Source organism: Falco punctatus, assembly GCF_963210335.1.
Source record: "Falco punctatus genome assembly, chromosome: 1".
NCBI classification, from domain to species: domain Eukaryota; kingdom Metazoa; phylum Chordata; class Aves; order Falconiformes; family Falconidae; genus Falco; species Falco punctatus.
In genome coordinates this window covers 14,141,895-14,157,848 of record NC_137580.1, presented here as the reverse complement: position 1 = coordinate 14,157,848, position 15,954 = coordinate 14,141,895, and the positions used below count along the sequence as shown (strand labels likewise).

The 15,954-nt window shown below is 39.1% G+C and overlaps 1 protein-coding gene across 8 annotated transcripts in view; it reads left to right on the top strand.

Moving 5' to 3' along the window:
• ZNF827 (zinc finger protein 827) overlaps window positions 1-15,954 on the top strand; it is a 106,346-nt gene that overhangs the window by 25,643 nt on the left and 64,749 nt on the right. For all 8 annotated transcript variants that reach the window (XR_013929188.1, XR_013929189.1, XR_013929190.1 and 5 more), the window contains exons 2-3: window positions 180-1,190; window positions 6,004-6,176. Coding sequence is in view for 5 of the 8 variants with exons in the window: in XM_080393984.1 (XP_080250110.1) it covers window positions 180-1,190; window positions 6,004-6,176 (1,184 nt within the window). In the remaining 3 variants the exon portion in view is untranslated. The remainder of the gene's footprint in view (window positions 1-179; window positions 1,191-6,003; window positions 6,177-15,954) is intronic.

The following is a 15,954-nucleotide window of genomic DNA, read 5'->3' as shown; positions in this document are numbered from 1 at the left end:
TCATGATTTTGTCTTCAAAGAAAGACTGACTTATGCTCCAAAAACTCTTTCCTGGTCATTCAGTCCAGGCTGATGCCAAGTCTGTGCACTTTAGAGAGATGTTAGGTGACTATTCAGGAGGGTCTCACACAGATTTACACAAATTTGGGAATAATACTGTTGTTCTTGGTTCCACACAGATGGTACCAGACAGGAAGAAGTGGAAGGTGAACTTAGTGAAGAAGAACGCTGGTTTGGAAATTCTTCAGAAACTCCTTCAGAAGCATCATATGGAGAAGTCCAGGAGAACTTTAAGTTGTCTCTTGAGGACAGAATCCAAGAGCAGTCCACTTCCCCAGATACTTCTTTGGGAAGTGCGACTCCTAGCAGCAACACAGCAGAGCTGGGATCCATTGACAGTGAGGCGCAAAGAGACACATTACAGAGCAAAGAGCACCTTTCTCCTGATGTGTCATCTCTGTGTGAAGAAGAACCTCCTGGTCCAAATAAGCCACTGAGTAGTAACCTGAGGCGGCTGCTGGAGGCTGGATCCCTCAAGCTGGATGCTGCTGTTACAGTCAATGGCAGAGTCGAGTCCCCTGTAAATCTTGGCTCAAACCTCTCCTTCTCTCCACCTGCTCATCATGCCCAGCAGCTAAGTGTTCTTGCCAGAAAGCTTGCTGAGAAACAGGAACAAAGTGACCAATACAATGCAGGTAGTCACTTTATATGGAATCAAGGTAAGTGGTTGCCAAACTCAACCGCTACCTGTGGTTTGTCCCCTGATTCAGCTATCCTGAAACTGAAAGCTGCAGCCAATGCCGTTCTGCAGGACAAATCTCTTTCAAGGACTGAAGACACTATAAGGTTTGAATCCTTTTCCTCACCTTTTAGTTCTCAGTCAGCCAGCTCCACGTTAGCAGCTTTATCTAAGAAAGTGAGTGAAAGAAGCATGACTCCTGGGCAGGAGCACCCACCTCCGGCTAGTTCTTTCCTTTCTCTGGCTTCCATGACCTCTTCAGCTGCCCTTCTCAAGGAAGTTGCTGCAAGGGCTGCAGGCACCCTGTTGGCTGAGAAAAAGAAATCGCTGGTTGCTGAGGATCCCCTGCAGCTTTCAGAGATGAAGCAAGAGAAAGCAACTCCACCACAGTCTTTGGAATTATTGTTACTTCCAGTCCCTAAGGGAAGAGCATCCAAACCCACTAGTACAGGTATGGATAAAGTTTAAGCCACTAAGTAGAATGTATTTGTTTTGCTACAGGCTTATATAACATCTCTTCAATGGATCTGGATTTGGTTTGATTCCATGTGTTATGTGAATAAGAAATAGGTACTTTAGGTAAACAATAGAAAAGCTTCTTAAAATACCACTTGAAGACCAAACCATCACAAATGTTTCCATATTTGAAAGATATGGGTGTGTACAGTTCAGTGCTTTTTCTTTTTTTTTGTTCCATACAATGATATTTCCCCCTCTTACCAAGTTCAGAATAAGTCCACAAAAAATATTTAATGGAGAAGATCAAACAATCTCTGTTAGGAAGCTCAGAGTATCAGTGAGCCTGTACAAAACTAGTGCTTTTGAAATATTGGACAAGGGAGAATTCTCCTTCCTGCTGTCTCTGTCACAAATAGACTTTTGTATAATCGCTTACTACCCTGTCCTAATTTACTAGAGTATGTTATTATGTTGTCACTTTTCATTAAATTTTTTTGCAGCAGTTTGGTATTTTACAATCCTTTGTCATTAAAAAAAAAAAAAGTGAACTGAATTTCTCTAATTTCCTCAACAAGAGCCATTTTACACTTCTGACTTCCCTCCACCAGTTCCAGCTGTTGGCAGTCAGGGAATCAGGCTTATAGGGAATAAGAAGAAATAGTCTTGGTAACAAAAGCTTTCAAGAGCTGGCAAGCCATGCAGGGAAATTTAAATGATCCATCTTCAAAATAAGGAAAAATAAGGTTTCTTTCATCTATTTCTATACAAAGTTCTTATCGTGGATTCTTATTTCTGGTAGAACGTACAGCTTCAGGTGTTGTCAGTGTTCTCCCTTGAGTGGCATTCTGATGCAGAGGGGAAGGACATGTCAGCTATCCTCACAATACACACAAAGTCTTTCAGTATATTAGAGCTGAGTTTTTACATTAGTTTTTGAGTATTTTATCAGGAATAGTAGCTTGACTGTACAGGTGTAGGAAGCCAGTGTACAGATATGAAGGCTGACATGTTGTATAATTGCACTGCTGTCTTTCTGACCTAACCTTTTTGTTTAGGGATATTATGAGGTCTGATCTGTCCCTGTGCAGCTTTTGGTAAAAGCTCATAGGGTAGAAGCTATTAGATGGACAGCAATACTCATTCCTCCCTTGGAGGAGGAGGGAGAGGGATGTGATGAGATGCAGCCAGTAGCAGTTTTTTTGCTCTGAGTTACATGTGTTCTAGAAATGCTTTGCTGGTGTGTTTTGCAAAGGCAATTAAAGTGGCAAACGATTCTTGGCATGTGTCTGGCCTAAGGTTTTCATTAGTTCAGATAAAGTCCTTTTTGGAGAAGCATAAGCTAAACCAAAAAAAAAGGTCCTTTTGTTTGGGAAAGAAGTACCCACACTGGTTATGCCAGTGTGACCGTGGGCATTAATTTAATCTAACTTTCCCCCTGAAGACTGGCTTTCACATAAGAAAAGCAGCAATGTATAGAAAAGGAGTAAGATTAAAATTTATTTGAAGTTATTAGTTTATTTCCTGCTAGAGGAAAAGCTGTTCACATCATAAGTTTTTACTGGGGAAAGGTTGTAGTAAAGTCCAGGTTCTGTGTTTTACCAACAAACTGTGGGGATTTTTCTGTGTAGCTTGTACTAGGGGAGTGCTCTGTACCAGCGTGAGAGTGTGCTGGTAATACTGGCACTTTATAAACTAGCTCTCATGCAGCAAATTTCTAGCAACTATTCTCTTTGCTGAAGGCTCAAGCATAGTGTGCTGCTAAAAGATAACAATGGGGGCCGACTGCCTCAGGTCCTTGGTAACCAAGGAACAAGTATTCATTTTTTATAATATATGAGACTAGTATCCCAAGAGGAAGGGTGTTTCCTTTCAGTTTATACGCACTGGGCCAATGCCAGTTGGCATCCAAATAAACTTTATAGTGTAATGTTCATAACAAAAGTTACTTTAAGTCCATTTTCTGATATACTATTAAGCTTTATTATTATTTATTTATTATTAACTGACTGAAAATAAAAAGCAAGCTGTTGGTTAGCATATCTGGATGTTGATTATGGAAAGCCAGACTCCTTGGTTCCTTCAGCCATGGAGAAAAGCAGCTTGCAAAAACAGGTCACTGTTTAGTGACCTTTGATTGAAGACTTCACTTTTGTAAAAGTTGAGTAGGGCAGCTGAGTGTGTATATTTGCCATGAAAATAAATGTCACACATTCCTGATTCCTTTTGCACATACAACCTTATGGCACTAAAAGCAAAAAGCAGTATTTCATTTGATAATGTTTTATCTTTTTGTGTCTGTGTGATTGCTCCTTGAGTCATGGTTTTTTTTCTGTCTTGTTCCTGAAGAGAGACACATTTTCCCAGTAGGCGCAGCTTGAGAAGTGGGGTGTTTTATTTCCCCTCTCATACTTTGAACTTTTAAAGACACTGGTGAGTTTACTTTATTGTTAGGAATCTGATTCACCCACCAACAACATCTAGCTTTGGTTATGAGATCAATACTCTGTGAGATTAATTAGATGTCGACAAGTAAGGAACAGCAAAGATGGAGTCTATTTAAAGAGGAATAAGTTAATAACAAGAGTATGCCTCAGCTCTTTTGTCCACCATGCTGAACTATTTGCTCAGAATTATTTCAGGCAAGAAGCTGGAGCCATGGCTTATCTGAACAGTCACCTCTGAAACTGCATGTCAGGTTTGGTGGACCTAATCATTACTTGCATAGGTTATAGTAAAGTGATATAAAGAAGATTAACTTTTCTAGCAATCTGTTAATAATGCCAGTTTTATACAGAGCTCATGTGTTTGGAATGAAATTTAGAAGGAAGCCTGGAATCTCTGTTAAGCTTCTGATGTCGTTTTTGAAAGCGTGTGGTGGCAGACCCTTCTTTTACTGACTAAATGCTTGTTTGGTGTAACTTTTTTGCCTGTGATGCTTGCAGTTTTGTTCCTGGAGCTTCTTTGGGAAACACTGGCTGATTCCTTGCTGAAGTCGCTCTTTCCAACTAATTGACATCATGTGACATAAAATAGACATCAACATAAATGAAGGAAAGCTGAAGCCCATGATTTTGTGGGCTGAGGTTTATGTAGTATAGTAAAGAGCTAACATGTTTCAGCTTTGGAGAGCGCTGACAAATTCCTGTGTACCATTCATTGTCATTGTTACTGGTGAAGTCACATGCGTTCAGTCCAGTTCTTTGCATATTTTTTAATGTGCTAAATTACCGTTGAGCCATCTTGTTTGCAGGTTTATTTTTAATGGGGCAGAAAATGGGTAATAGCTTGGTTACATGTTACTTTTCTGGATCCTTTGTGATGATAACCAGAGACTGGAGAAAAGCTGTGATAGAAGGAAAAGAAATGATATGTAAAAACACTACCAGTATTTTTTTTCTGTGGTTTATCTTTCTCCTGCCTTTTGTGAAGAAGTAAGTAAAGATATTTAAAAACTAGAACACAAGCAAATAGAGCGTCTTAGAGGTACAGAGAGGGGAACAATTTGATAATACATATAATACATTAAGTGTGATAGAATATTTCACAAGGAGAATTTCTGAACTTGCAGAAGTGCATGCTTTGACAACGTGTCCTTTTTTGTACTTACAAAATGACTACATAATCAGTTGAATTACGGTGTTTTTGTTTCCTATCTAATAACAAATATATTTTAGGATATGACAAATATTTCTGGAGGTTTTTATCATTTAGTTCCTCATCAAGGGAATTTGATGTTTGGTATATCCTTATCAGTAGGAAATACCTGATAATAATGAGATTAAATATTCTGAGAATTTCTAAGTAGCAGGATGCACATTGCTGAGGTCTGGATATTTGAAAATAGTCTGTCCTTTGCAGTGAGGAGGAAGGCTTCCAGTTTCACAGTAACACTAGGCCTGTCTTTATAATAAGCAGAAGAAATCCTGGTGAGAGGATGGATGGATGGATGGTTAGTTGTTTAAAGTCAGCAGCAAGGAATTTCTCTTTTCTTCACCCTTATGATGATTCCACGCTCAGCAGACTAACCATATTTGCTTGATAAATGCATCAAATCCTTTTCTTTTCTTAGGTGAATTGGGCAGTAAAGCAGAGTGCAAACATTTAGGAAGGCAGTAGATTTAAAGCCCTGGCAGCTAGAGGAGCAGAAGGAAATCCATGACCCAAAGACCCCTGATGGCTGAAGTTGCAGCAGCATCTGCTTGAGCCATAACTAAACAATTTCAGCAGCAGGGGTTCTGAAGTCATTCACTTCTGGAGTTAAATATATCTGATACACAATACTAGCATGCTTTTTCAGTTAAGCTGTGGATTGTTCTATGCTTTATATCCTGCTTCTCTGCTTGCTAACTATCAGAATACAGGACCAACAGATACAGGAAATGTATCATTTTTTCAACAGTTTAACTTATTTTCCATACCCTGCTACAACTGGCCTTTGGTAGGAAATGAAGCTGTGAAGTGATGATTATGAGAGACATCCATCTCAGTTCAGTTAAATTATGAGGAACATTAGAACCAGGTGAGATAGAGTACCATCCCCTACTGATTAGCCAAAGGATGTTTGGGACATTAACCTTTATAAATTATGGTGACCTTTCTCAAAGGGAGAATAACTAGATTAAGGGGAAAAGGGATATGCAAGAGGGGAGGAACTGAAATTTCTGGTACATGTTGTTTAACTGATGTGTCTCTTTGCAGATTAAATTCTAGCACTGAAAAATGGTATCTTGAGTGTGTTTACAAGGGGAAAGTATTCAACAACTAGCTATAAAGGATCCTCTCTTTTTCTTCCCTCTTCTGCAAAGCTTCAGAAGAAGAAGGAGGAAAACCTTTCCAGTGTCCGATCTGTGGTTTGGTTATCAAGAGGAAGAGTTACTGGAAACGGCACATGGTGATTCATACAGGTTTAAAAAGTCATCAGTGTCCACTCTGTCCATTTCGCTGTGCACGCAAGGACAATCTCAAATCACACATGAAGGTAAGGGAAGTGTCTACTGACAACCAAAACACTTTAATCATCAATCAAAAAATGATAGTATAACAAACCTATTTATTTGCAAGAACAAAATTTCCTTAGTTGTACTACCAGTGATGCCTCTATTTAAATAAAGAGACCGTAAAAAGAGAAAGAAGAAGCTTTTTTTCCTTTGCTTCCTTTTCCATTTTATACAATGTGGAAACTACCTTGGGTTGTGTCAACTTAATGCAGCACAAGCTGTCTGTGACTGGTCTAGTTCTAGACCTGGAACCACCAAAGCAGGGATGTTAGCTGAGATGTGACACCATGCAAACATAGCAGTGCTGCTTTTCAGGGTGCCAGCTAGTGTCACTGCATCACACTAAGTGGGCATACCAACGTGGCCAGCACTAGCAGGGGATGTCTCCATTAATTTCTGCAGATAGGCCTGCAGTTTTAACTCTTCTTGCTTTAGTTTTTAACTGCAGCACCTCAGCGGTGAAGCATCCAAACCAAAATGAATGACACATTATACTGTAATGTTTCATTTTCAAGTGTTTCCATTAAGTTTAAAGTGTGCTTTTAACTCACCCTAAGTTTTAGGCTCAAACTGAAGATGTCCTTTTGAGGGAAGCAACATCTGTGTTGATACAGAAATATATAAGAATGTAAAGAAACTCTTTGCTTAGCTAAAGTGCTACATGGTTACATCATACAAAGTGCCTGGTTTTGCAAGCTGTAGAACATACTTGAAGTAAAAATGGTACCTGTCCCATTAGCCCATGGATAAAGAAGCTGAAGTGCAAAAAGTTTCCCGTGTTAATGCAGTTGAGTTTTATAATAACAGTGAAATATTTGATTATAGTTAGTATTTTGTCTATTTTAGACAGATGTGTGTAAGAGTACCAGGCTGGTGTGGAGGGGGACAGAATGCCTGTTCAGCTTTTATGTGTGCTATTGCAGAATTGGAGATCGTTAGACAAGAGTCTAACATTGCTTCTTATACCCAAGTAGCTATTTGCTTCACTGTAAATGATTCAGATGATTCCACTGATCACAACAGCAGATCTTGCTGTATTTCAGGTCTTTGCTAGGTCTGAAATCATCCCCTTAAAGTCTGAAGGCTCATCCCTTAATGCTCCTACTGTGGATCAATGCGCTATTCCCAGGCATCCTTGGTGTATCATGCTAATCCTTATCAGGTACAAGTAGGTTTGGTGTATATGGCTCCCGCTTTTAAGATTTGGTGTTCCATGTTGACTGCAGGGCACAGATTGCCATTTCCAAGTAGATGATGAGTAGAAAGAATTGGAACACAGCACGCTAAGAATGGTTTTTAGTTTTCAGTTGTTGACAGCCTGCACAGAAGCATGCATCACCTAAAAACTTGCTATTCCTTGGCGAAGACCTGTTGTCATCCCCTGCTTTGTAAAGGACATCCCTATTATTCCTTGCAGAAATTCTTGCTGTCTGCTTTTTTTGCTTTTTTGGAAGAATTATTTGCAGGTTGAGGGCCTATCTCTTCCTTTTTGGCATGGTGATTTCCATAGGTGGCCACAGGTAGGATATTGGAGAAAATTAGGGACTTTTTCACTGTCTCTGTGTGCTATCAGGCTGATGGTTATCTGAAGCCATTGTGCTCTTTTTTGCTCCTCACTTAACGTAAGCCCCTTCCTTAACTGAGCCCATGTAATCTCAAAAACAGACTCCTTGTACAAACGTAATATGTAGTGTTAATTATTTGGTAATATACTAATTATTATCAAGTAATGCTCATTTAGACATCACTGAGATCAGAGTCAGGCCCAGAGCTGCTTGACACAGTGTAAGAGATTGCAGCCTCCTTTAGCCTATGGAGATAAGATTTGATGTCTCCCCAGTCAATGCAGCCCAGTCATGCAGGTCATGATGGACTTGGTTGGTAGTGTTTGCTGGTAAAGCTGCTGCCTATTTAAGATGAAGGCAATTGTCTTACAAAATTAGATGGCCAGTATTTGGTCTTTTGCCCTTGTTATAGTCTTATGGACAGATGTAAAGAATCACAAGCATGAGAATCTGAAAGATAACATTTTACCTTAATTTCAATGGGTTTCATATATTTTTCTCAATTGAGTAAGCCATTTGTAAGAATACTTTCTATCACATAAAATTGAAGCAGGTGAATAAGGGGGTGTGTTAGTCATGTGTCCAACAGTATCAGACATAATCAGAATTCCCTTTCGTGAAAGTATAAATTGATAACAAGATTAGAAATCTGATGGTTTTTATTTTTAATTGTAGAAAAGTGCTGCTTTTAAATCTGTGTGTAAGTATGAGATTATAATAACTGACACATACACAAGCCAACAGTGTTCAAATTGGAATGAATATACATCAGAAATGATACTGCACAGCTGGAACTTACTTAGGATGCAGCATTCTGGTTATGCCAGTTGGATGTTTCAGTTCTCTTCATTGTCCTAGGATCCTTTGGGAGCTACCTGGCCATATCTGCTTCCTGGTGGGCAACCCACGTAGGTAGAGCTGCTCTAGCTCTCCACCCCTCTCTTACTCCCTGTGAGTCAGCTGTGGCTACAGGTGAAGACATGTTTTTTTAAAGCTAAAAATGCTACTCAAAATTAGGGTACTAGGCTGGTGTTTGTCATTCATTATAAACCAATTTTTATTCTAGGATATTATCATAAGCCAAGCTTTTTTCCTTTTATGCTGCTGCTGCTCTTTGGTTTTCATGTTTTAAGTTCTATTGATAAGGATCACAGACAAAACCTGTTGGGGTGTTTTGTCCAGCTGCAGTCCTCAAAATCTAATAGTGTTGCCTTTTTTCCTCCTAGGCAGCATAGCTGTGAGCTGAAGCATCTCCTCTTTTTTTTTCTCTAGGTTCTTGTACACATTTTCCATTGAAACTGGTCATTTAGAGAATTAATTTCCATGACTGGTTTGTGTGTGTCCATATGGATCTTCCTTATTAACCTAAAGATACACACAATGAATAATAACTATATAATACAAATAATGTGTAATTTTATGGTAATTATAACATGTCAAACTGATTGACCCAGAACGCAACATTGCCAGCATTTTTGGTGTCTTGTCCTCCCCTGCTAGATAAAATCTTTAGAGAGCTGGATTAATTCCAGCCCTGACCCATATTCAGATCTACATGTGCTACCCACCATGTTGATGAAGCATTCTTCCAGTAAGGGCACTTTGCCAGGACCGACTCACAACTGGAGGCAAGGAAGTGAAAGGCAAGAAGGGAAGCAGAAGGAAAGTTTCCACACAGGCACACAATGAACAAGGGAGGCTGAGTAGACTGCCTTTTAGGGCACGCAGTGTTATCTATAATTGTTACATTGCGTTTAGATTTCACAGTGGTAGGCACCTTATAAAAATCCTAAAATAGACACAGTATGGAGTTTTATTATTCTGGTTTGGAGACAAATTATAGTACATGCATAACCACAAGTTTTGGCCCTTATTCCCAGGACTCTGGGGGTACCATTTCAGGACTTTATTCTGGTATCATAGCTTGGTTTCCAAGGGTGCTGAGAATACTGAAAATGAAGCTGGACAAAATGAATGGGTAACTGAGACAGGTGTCCTGTCCAAGCAGGCAGCAAGGGTTGTGCCTGAGTCCTTCTCTGTGTTTATCTAAACATACATTCAGTTGGAATATGTTGGTTTCTTCTTGAGTCTCTTATGTACTACTTCTGCAGAAAGCAACAGAAAGGGGTGGTATAATTCAGTAAGATGTATTCAGGCTTTTCTATTTTTCCTGCTAGGGAGGTAGGGATTGAATTTACCTCGGAGCAATACCACAAGCATCAGTCAGATATGGCCAATTGGTGTCTTTGGATCATGCACATATATTCCTCAGCAATCGGTGGACGGCTAGGCTGTGAGATCATACAGATATGTTCCAAGAAAGCAACAGGATATTAGCCTGAGCGCTTGGAAGGGGGAATGAGGAAGAGGAGCATATGGCCAAAAATAATATCTATAAATGTTCCTTGTGCTGCTATATAGACATAAGGCAGAAATGGGTGAGCCAGCTTTTCTAGCAGTGGAAAAGTTTGGCATTGTGAACACATGCTGAAGCATGATGGTATGACAGAAAATGAGGAAAGGGAAGATTAAGCTTAGCAGAAAAGTTAGATGCAATGGCAGACAGGTCATGTGATGGGCAACCATAGGATCTTCCTGCTTCTATTGCTTACGAAGAGCAACCATGTAGTGAGATCTCAGCGTAATGTTCCTCTGTAATATGAAGAGTGTTATAATCAGCCTCCTGATTAGGGAGAGGCTATTAATTACGTGACAGTGGGAATAAAGAAGGGGCTTGAAGAATGTAGCCTGGTGCTTGCTACCTCTTATGATTTGCTTTTCCCTCTTTCTTCCTCAGCTAGGGTCAGACAACAGAATAAGCATTCCTAATCCATTTTGGTGAAGTACAAGACAGGTTATTTTAAAGCATCTTCACCATATTGGGAGAAGGAGGTTGACTGTATTTTATGGGAGGGGTTTTTATTTAGTTTGGTTTAAGCTAACCCTTAAGAGCCCTGGGAGGCACCTGTGATTCCATTCTCTCTCCTCAGCTGAGGGGAGGTAATGCAAACTTGCACAGCTTTTCAACAAGTGAAATCTGTACCCTGCATCTAAAGACAGGTACCACAAGTGACTTCAAGTATCTGCCTTTTAATCTTGTCACTTTTCGCATATGAGACAAGGATAATAAGGGCTATGCATTGATACCTTAAATCTTAAAGAAAAAAGAAAAAAAATATTTTTTTTGGAACACTAGTCCAGTCCAGCCCTGCAGAGAGGCTTTTTTTCCTCTTTGCTTTCAAGCAAAGCAAGGAAATAGTTTCAAAAAGAAAATACTATATAAATAATGTATGTATCCTGAGGGTAAGGATCATATCAAAACTAGCACTGTAGCACTAAACTTTTGAAAGTGCAGTATTTTAAAAATGAGGGAATTTGTAAGAAAAGAGCATGGAATAAAAAAGCAAAGGGCACAAAATAGGTGCAAAATGGAGACTTCTCAAGTGTGCTCAAATGCAGTTGCAGAAGAAGGCATTTTACTTAGAGATTTAAAAAACAACAACAAAACAAAACAAAAGCCACATCAAACCAAAACCCAGAAATTAGTGGCTACACAGGTTTGACACAGGTATGCCTAAGTGGCCAGGTTGTAGTAGTGGTTGATTGTTGTAGTTGCTTAAACAGATGCCCCTCATGGAAATGTTAATCTACTTGAAAGTTGGTGAGAAAAATAAAACATACAGTAGGCAAAGAAAAAAGTGATAATTAGGTCATAGAAAGTAAGTAAAGAGTGAGTAGCCAGAGGCAAATTAGCAGTGAATGGATTCAGCACTCTAACCCTCTTATGTTCTGATTTTGCTTAGGGATGAAGTTTCTCAGAAAAAAACCACAAACAAAACGAACAACTTTCCTCTTATTCTGAGTGTTTAAAAAATAATAGCAAAAAACCCCTGCTAAGCCCCACAAAAGAAAGGTGAATGCCAGTCCTTCCTTTCCTGTGCCTCATAACTGGAAGGAAGAATCTGTGCAAAGCATTACCCCAACTTTAAGGGAGGGGAAAAGAAAAGATCTACCTTAACAGTACTACAAAATTGCAGGACGTACCTGTATCACTGTTGCCCTCACCCTACTCTCCATTGTATCCTGTTAGGTGAGATCACCTGTATTTGTAACTGTGGTACATCTGTACGGGCCAGTGTGTACTTCCCATAACTTAAATTTCCTGGTAAATAAGCAGGGATGTTACTTTTAAGTATGAAATGTTGATTTAAGAAACTGATTATGATACCAGAAATGTTAGTACGTCAATACAAAACATAACAGAAAAAAAATGCAATGATACAAATTATGTGGTATGATAGGGACGTGTGGTTTCTGTAAAAGAAAATCATGTGTTCTTCGACTAAGATGTTTTGAGCATGTCAGGAAAATCATGGACTTAAGAATCAGTTTAAATTTATTTGGTCTTTAAAAAAGCCTTTGGCAAAGCTTCTCACTGAGAAGCTGCCAAATAAATTAAGCAATGTGATGTACTATGGCACATTAGAAATTCACCAAGAGACAGTAAAACAAAGGGTAGGAAGGAATTAGCAATTTTAAGCATGACAAAAGGCTAACAGAGGAGTGTTCCATTACTAAGGGTAGAATTGTGTATGTTTTAGCAAATACGATCTGCACAAAATGATGACTGTACATAAGAAAATTGTAGATGATACAACCTTATGTGCGTGAATTGAGATTAGAAAAGGCAAAGCTTGAAAGGGAATAAAAAGAGGCTGGCTGACAGATAAACAAGGGGGCAAATGAAGTTATTGTTGACAAATGCAAGGTACTGCACTTTGGAAACAGGAGTCTAATAATAATAAAGCACCTGGCTGTCTGATATAATGAACTGTAACTACTCAGGGAAAATATCTGGGTATCATTGAAGACAGTTAAATGAAAACCTTTACTTGGCATGGGCAGCAGTGATTAAAAAGTACAATTAGATACTTGAATGTCTGTAGAATAAAACAGTGATAATACTGAAAATATTACAATGCTTTTATTAACATATGGTATGCTGCCAGTTATGATAGTCACTTCTGGTCACTGCATCAAAAAAGGTGTATCAGAAATAGAAGGGGTTTTAAAAGCTGGCAATGAAAATGATTAGTGGGATGGCAAGAACTCCCTTTGAAGAAAGAAGCTGTAAAGAATGGGACTGCCAGATATAGAAAGGAGGTGTCATCAAAATAATGTATGTGATAGAGAACATAAATTGAATGGCCTCTTTTTTTCTTTCTTGTAATGTAAGAATGAGGAGGCAGTAAGAGAAACTGAAAGAAATAAGTAAAAAAAAAAATAAATTTGACCAATAGATAATTTGTATGCAAGTCCTCAAACTAGGCCTAAGGTTTGTTTGTAAGTATTATGTAGTTCTATTGAAAATTATTGTGTACGTCATATCAAGCACACACTGAAAAGAAACTGTAGAACCACAAAATACTATGAGACTGGGAAGACTGTATGCTTAAGAGAAAGGTGTTACAAGCACTTTGCACAGTCAAGGAGAATATCCACAGTTAAATGAAATAACTCAGAAGGCAGAAGTCCTTAGTGTTTCTGACATAAGTCAAAAAGTAATTTTGTAAGATTTTGAAAGAACCGTTCAGTATGAGCAGGTTATGTGCTGTGGTTGGTTGCAGCATAATTCAGAGATACCCGAATCTGGCAGCAGCTGGGCTCAGACTAGGACTTTGGAGAAAACTGGTTAGCTGTCCTCTTATCTCTTCCTGCCTGTGGTTCCTGCAGGAACATCCTAGTAGAGTCTGAAGAGGGCATCTGCCAGTTTCGGTAGCATTAGCACAGTGTAAGAGCCATTCTCTGTCTCATGGAGGGAGAAGGCAGCTTTTTGGACTGCAACATTGCATGATCTGGATTTACCCTGTGGCTTTCTGTGTAGCTCTACAGGGTTTCTTGTTTCTTATTCTGTGCAAATAGTTGCTGCCTTGACTTTCCCTCCAAATATCATAGAATGGCAATTCTTGGCCCTTTTAGCTGCTGTCAAGTGAGAAAACAAGGGATAGTTTTCCCTTTAAAGGGACTTTAATTCTTAGCTTCTATTTCTAATAGTGTTCAAATTTAAAAATAAATATTATTATTTATTTATGTGAATTAAAAAAATATGAATAATCTTGTGGTGAAACTGGACCCAGGATTTTGGGGGGGGCTAAGTACTAGGCTTGATGTTGTTTCATATGAATTTTTTGTAGGTCTAAAATTCTTCTTTTCAAAACTGTAAATATTTGGGTTTGAATTCTATCATTTCTTGGTTGCAAGTTATAAATGTACTTTATTTTGTGAGAAATCTATTGGTGATTCTGCTGTTGTCTTTGGGCAGGAGAAGAATCCAAATCAGGTGAATCACACCACACACACCCCTTCTCATCCATTCTCAAAAGATATTACAGGGGTGGCAATATCTCTTCTGGGGAGAGAAGGGTTCACACACAGACTTTGCCACCTGACTGCAGCAGTGACAGCCTTCAGAAGGCATCGTATTGATGATTGTGATAAGGGGCTTCTAGAAGAGATGGTTAAATATGTAGGCAGGGAAGTGTTGATTGAAGGGGATCCTGGAGAGAAACCCTGGCACACAGAATCTCGGTGGGTGTAAGAGATAAAGTTGCCATGGTGAGAGTGCTTGCTACCATTAGTACATCTCAGTGCTCTTCATGAAGAAGAGTGCTTACATACTGCTGTGCTCACAGACCATCCTGTTTCCAGTAACGTAGACAGGCAATCTGGTTGGCATTTTTGTTGTAACCTCTTAATATTTAGAATTTATTGGGCTGCTATTCTTCTGCACGTTTGTTGCTTTAAAACTGTCTTAGGTTAGCATTAGCTTCTAATGTTTTTTGTCATCAGGTGCAATTATAAGATTCCAGGATTGCTTTGTCTGCAAATATCATATTTATATGATACTGAGAATGTCATTCTGTAAAGCAGCTGAGCAAGAGAAATTCTTTTTTGCTATCTGTTTGTTTAGTAACTGATCTCCAGAGCCCTTGAAGAATGACAGAATGAGAAGTTATACAGCACTAATGAAATGAGTCTTCACTGAATGCAAAATGAACTAAAAGAGGGACATCTCCCATCTTCACATTTTAGCAGACCTGAATTCAGGTCCTGTGTATGTAGAGCTGGGAATGCTGATATGAGCTTGTGACTGAATTCCTCTTACTATATAGAAAACTAATCAGACCAAATCTACAATCATGGGAAACCCCAACCTGAATTTTGACGGAGCTGTGTTTGGGAAATGCCACTGTTATCCTAGAGCTCTGCAGTGTCTGCACCAGGACTCTCAGGATCTAGATCTCAGCTCTGCAGGAAACTGGAAAGTGCTGAAAGCCTTAGCTAAATCTAGTTTTTCCAGGCTCCCTGGTGTAGAGCTGAGCTTTGATTAGAGCTGGAGCTCTCAGGGCTTTTGGACTCCCAGGCTGTAGCAGTGAGCCTTGGATCCCTAGCACAGCTGGCTGCTTCTGAGCCAAGCCCAGGGAGCAGGGGGTAGAATGCCACTCAGTAGGGTAGGGGAGTCACACCTCGTTTGCCAAGAGTTCATCAAACCTCTCCATGTTTCAGGTGAAATGTTTTGTGTTCAACAAATTGCCTTTTTCCAACAAAAATCTGTCTCACTGAAATGTTTCCAACCAACTCGAGTCACAAGTGAAAGCGAATGTGTGGAACTCAGTCTGGTGCCAGTTTGTCCTGATCACATGTTCATCAATTAGTAAGGAGCAAATGTATGTATTTGCCAGTCTTTCTACAGGGAGTAGCCTGGGGTGCTACTGTCAGGATTTAGAAATCATTTGTGAAGCTACAGCAAAATATTTTTCAATATATCTGTCACTATTATGCTAAGCTCAATTATTCCTCCTCTTTCACGAGTATTGTGTTAAACAAGAAATTGTATAGTTATATGTATAGAGTTCATGTTAATGAATGTTTCTGTTCAAATAATTGTAAACCATTAGATATGGATGGATAGGTAGAGTTCTTTTTTAACAAGTAATCAGAATCGGGCCTGAAGACGCTAGGCGTTGTAGTCATACTGGACCATACCATCTCTATGAGAAAGAGCCTGCAGTCAAAATACGAGAGTACAGTAACTATGATCATTAATTCACTGATAAAATAGAATAAATGGCAACACCATCTCTCATGTTTGTATTTTATTGTAATGGAACTGTTTATTTTCTGGTAGAATTAA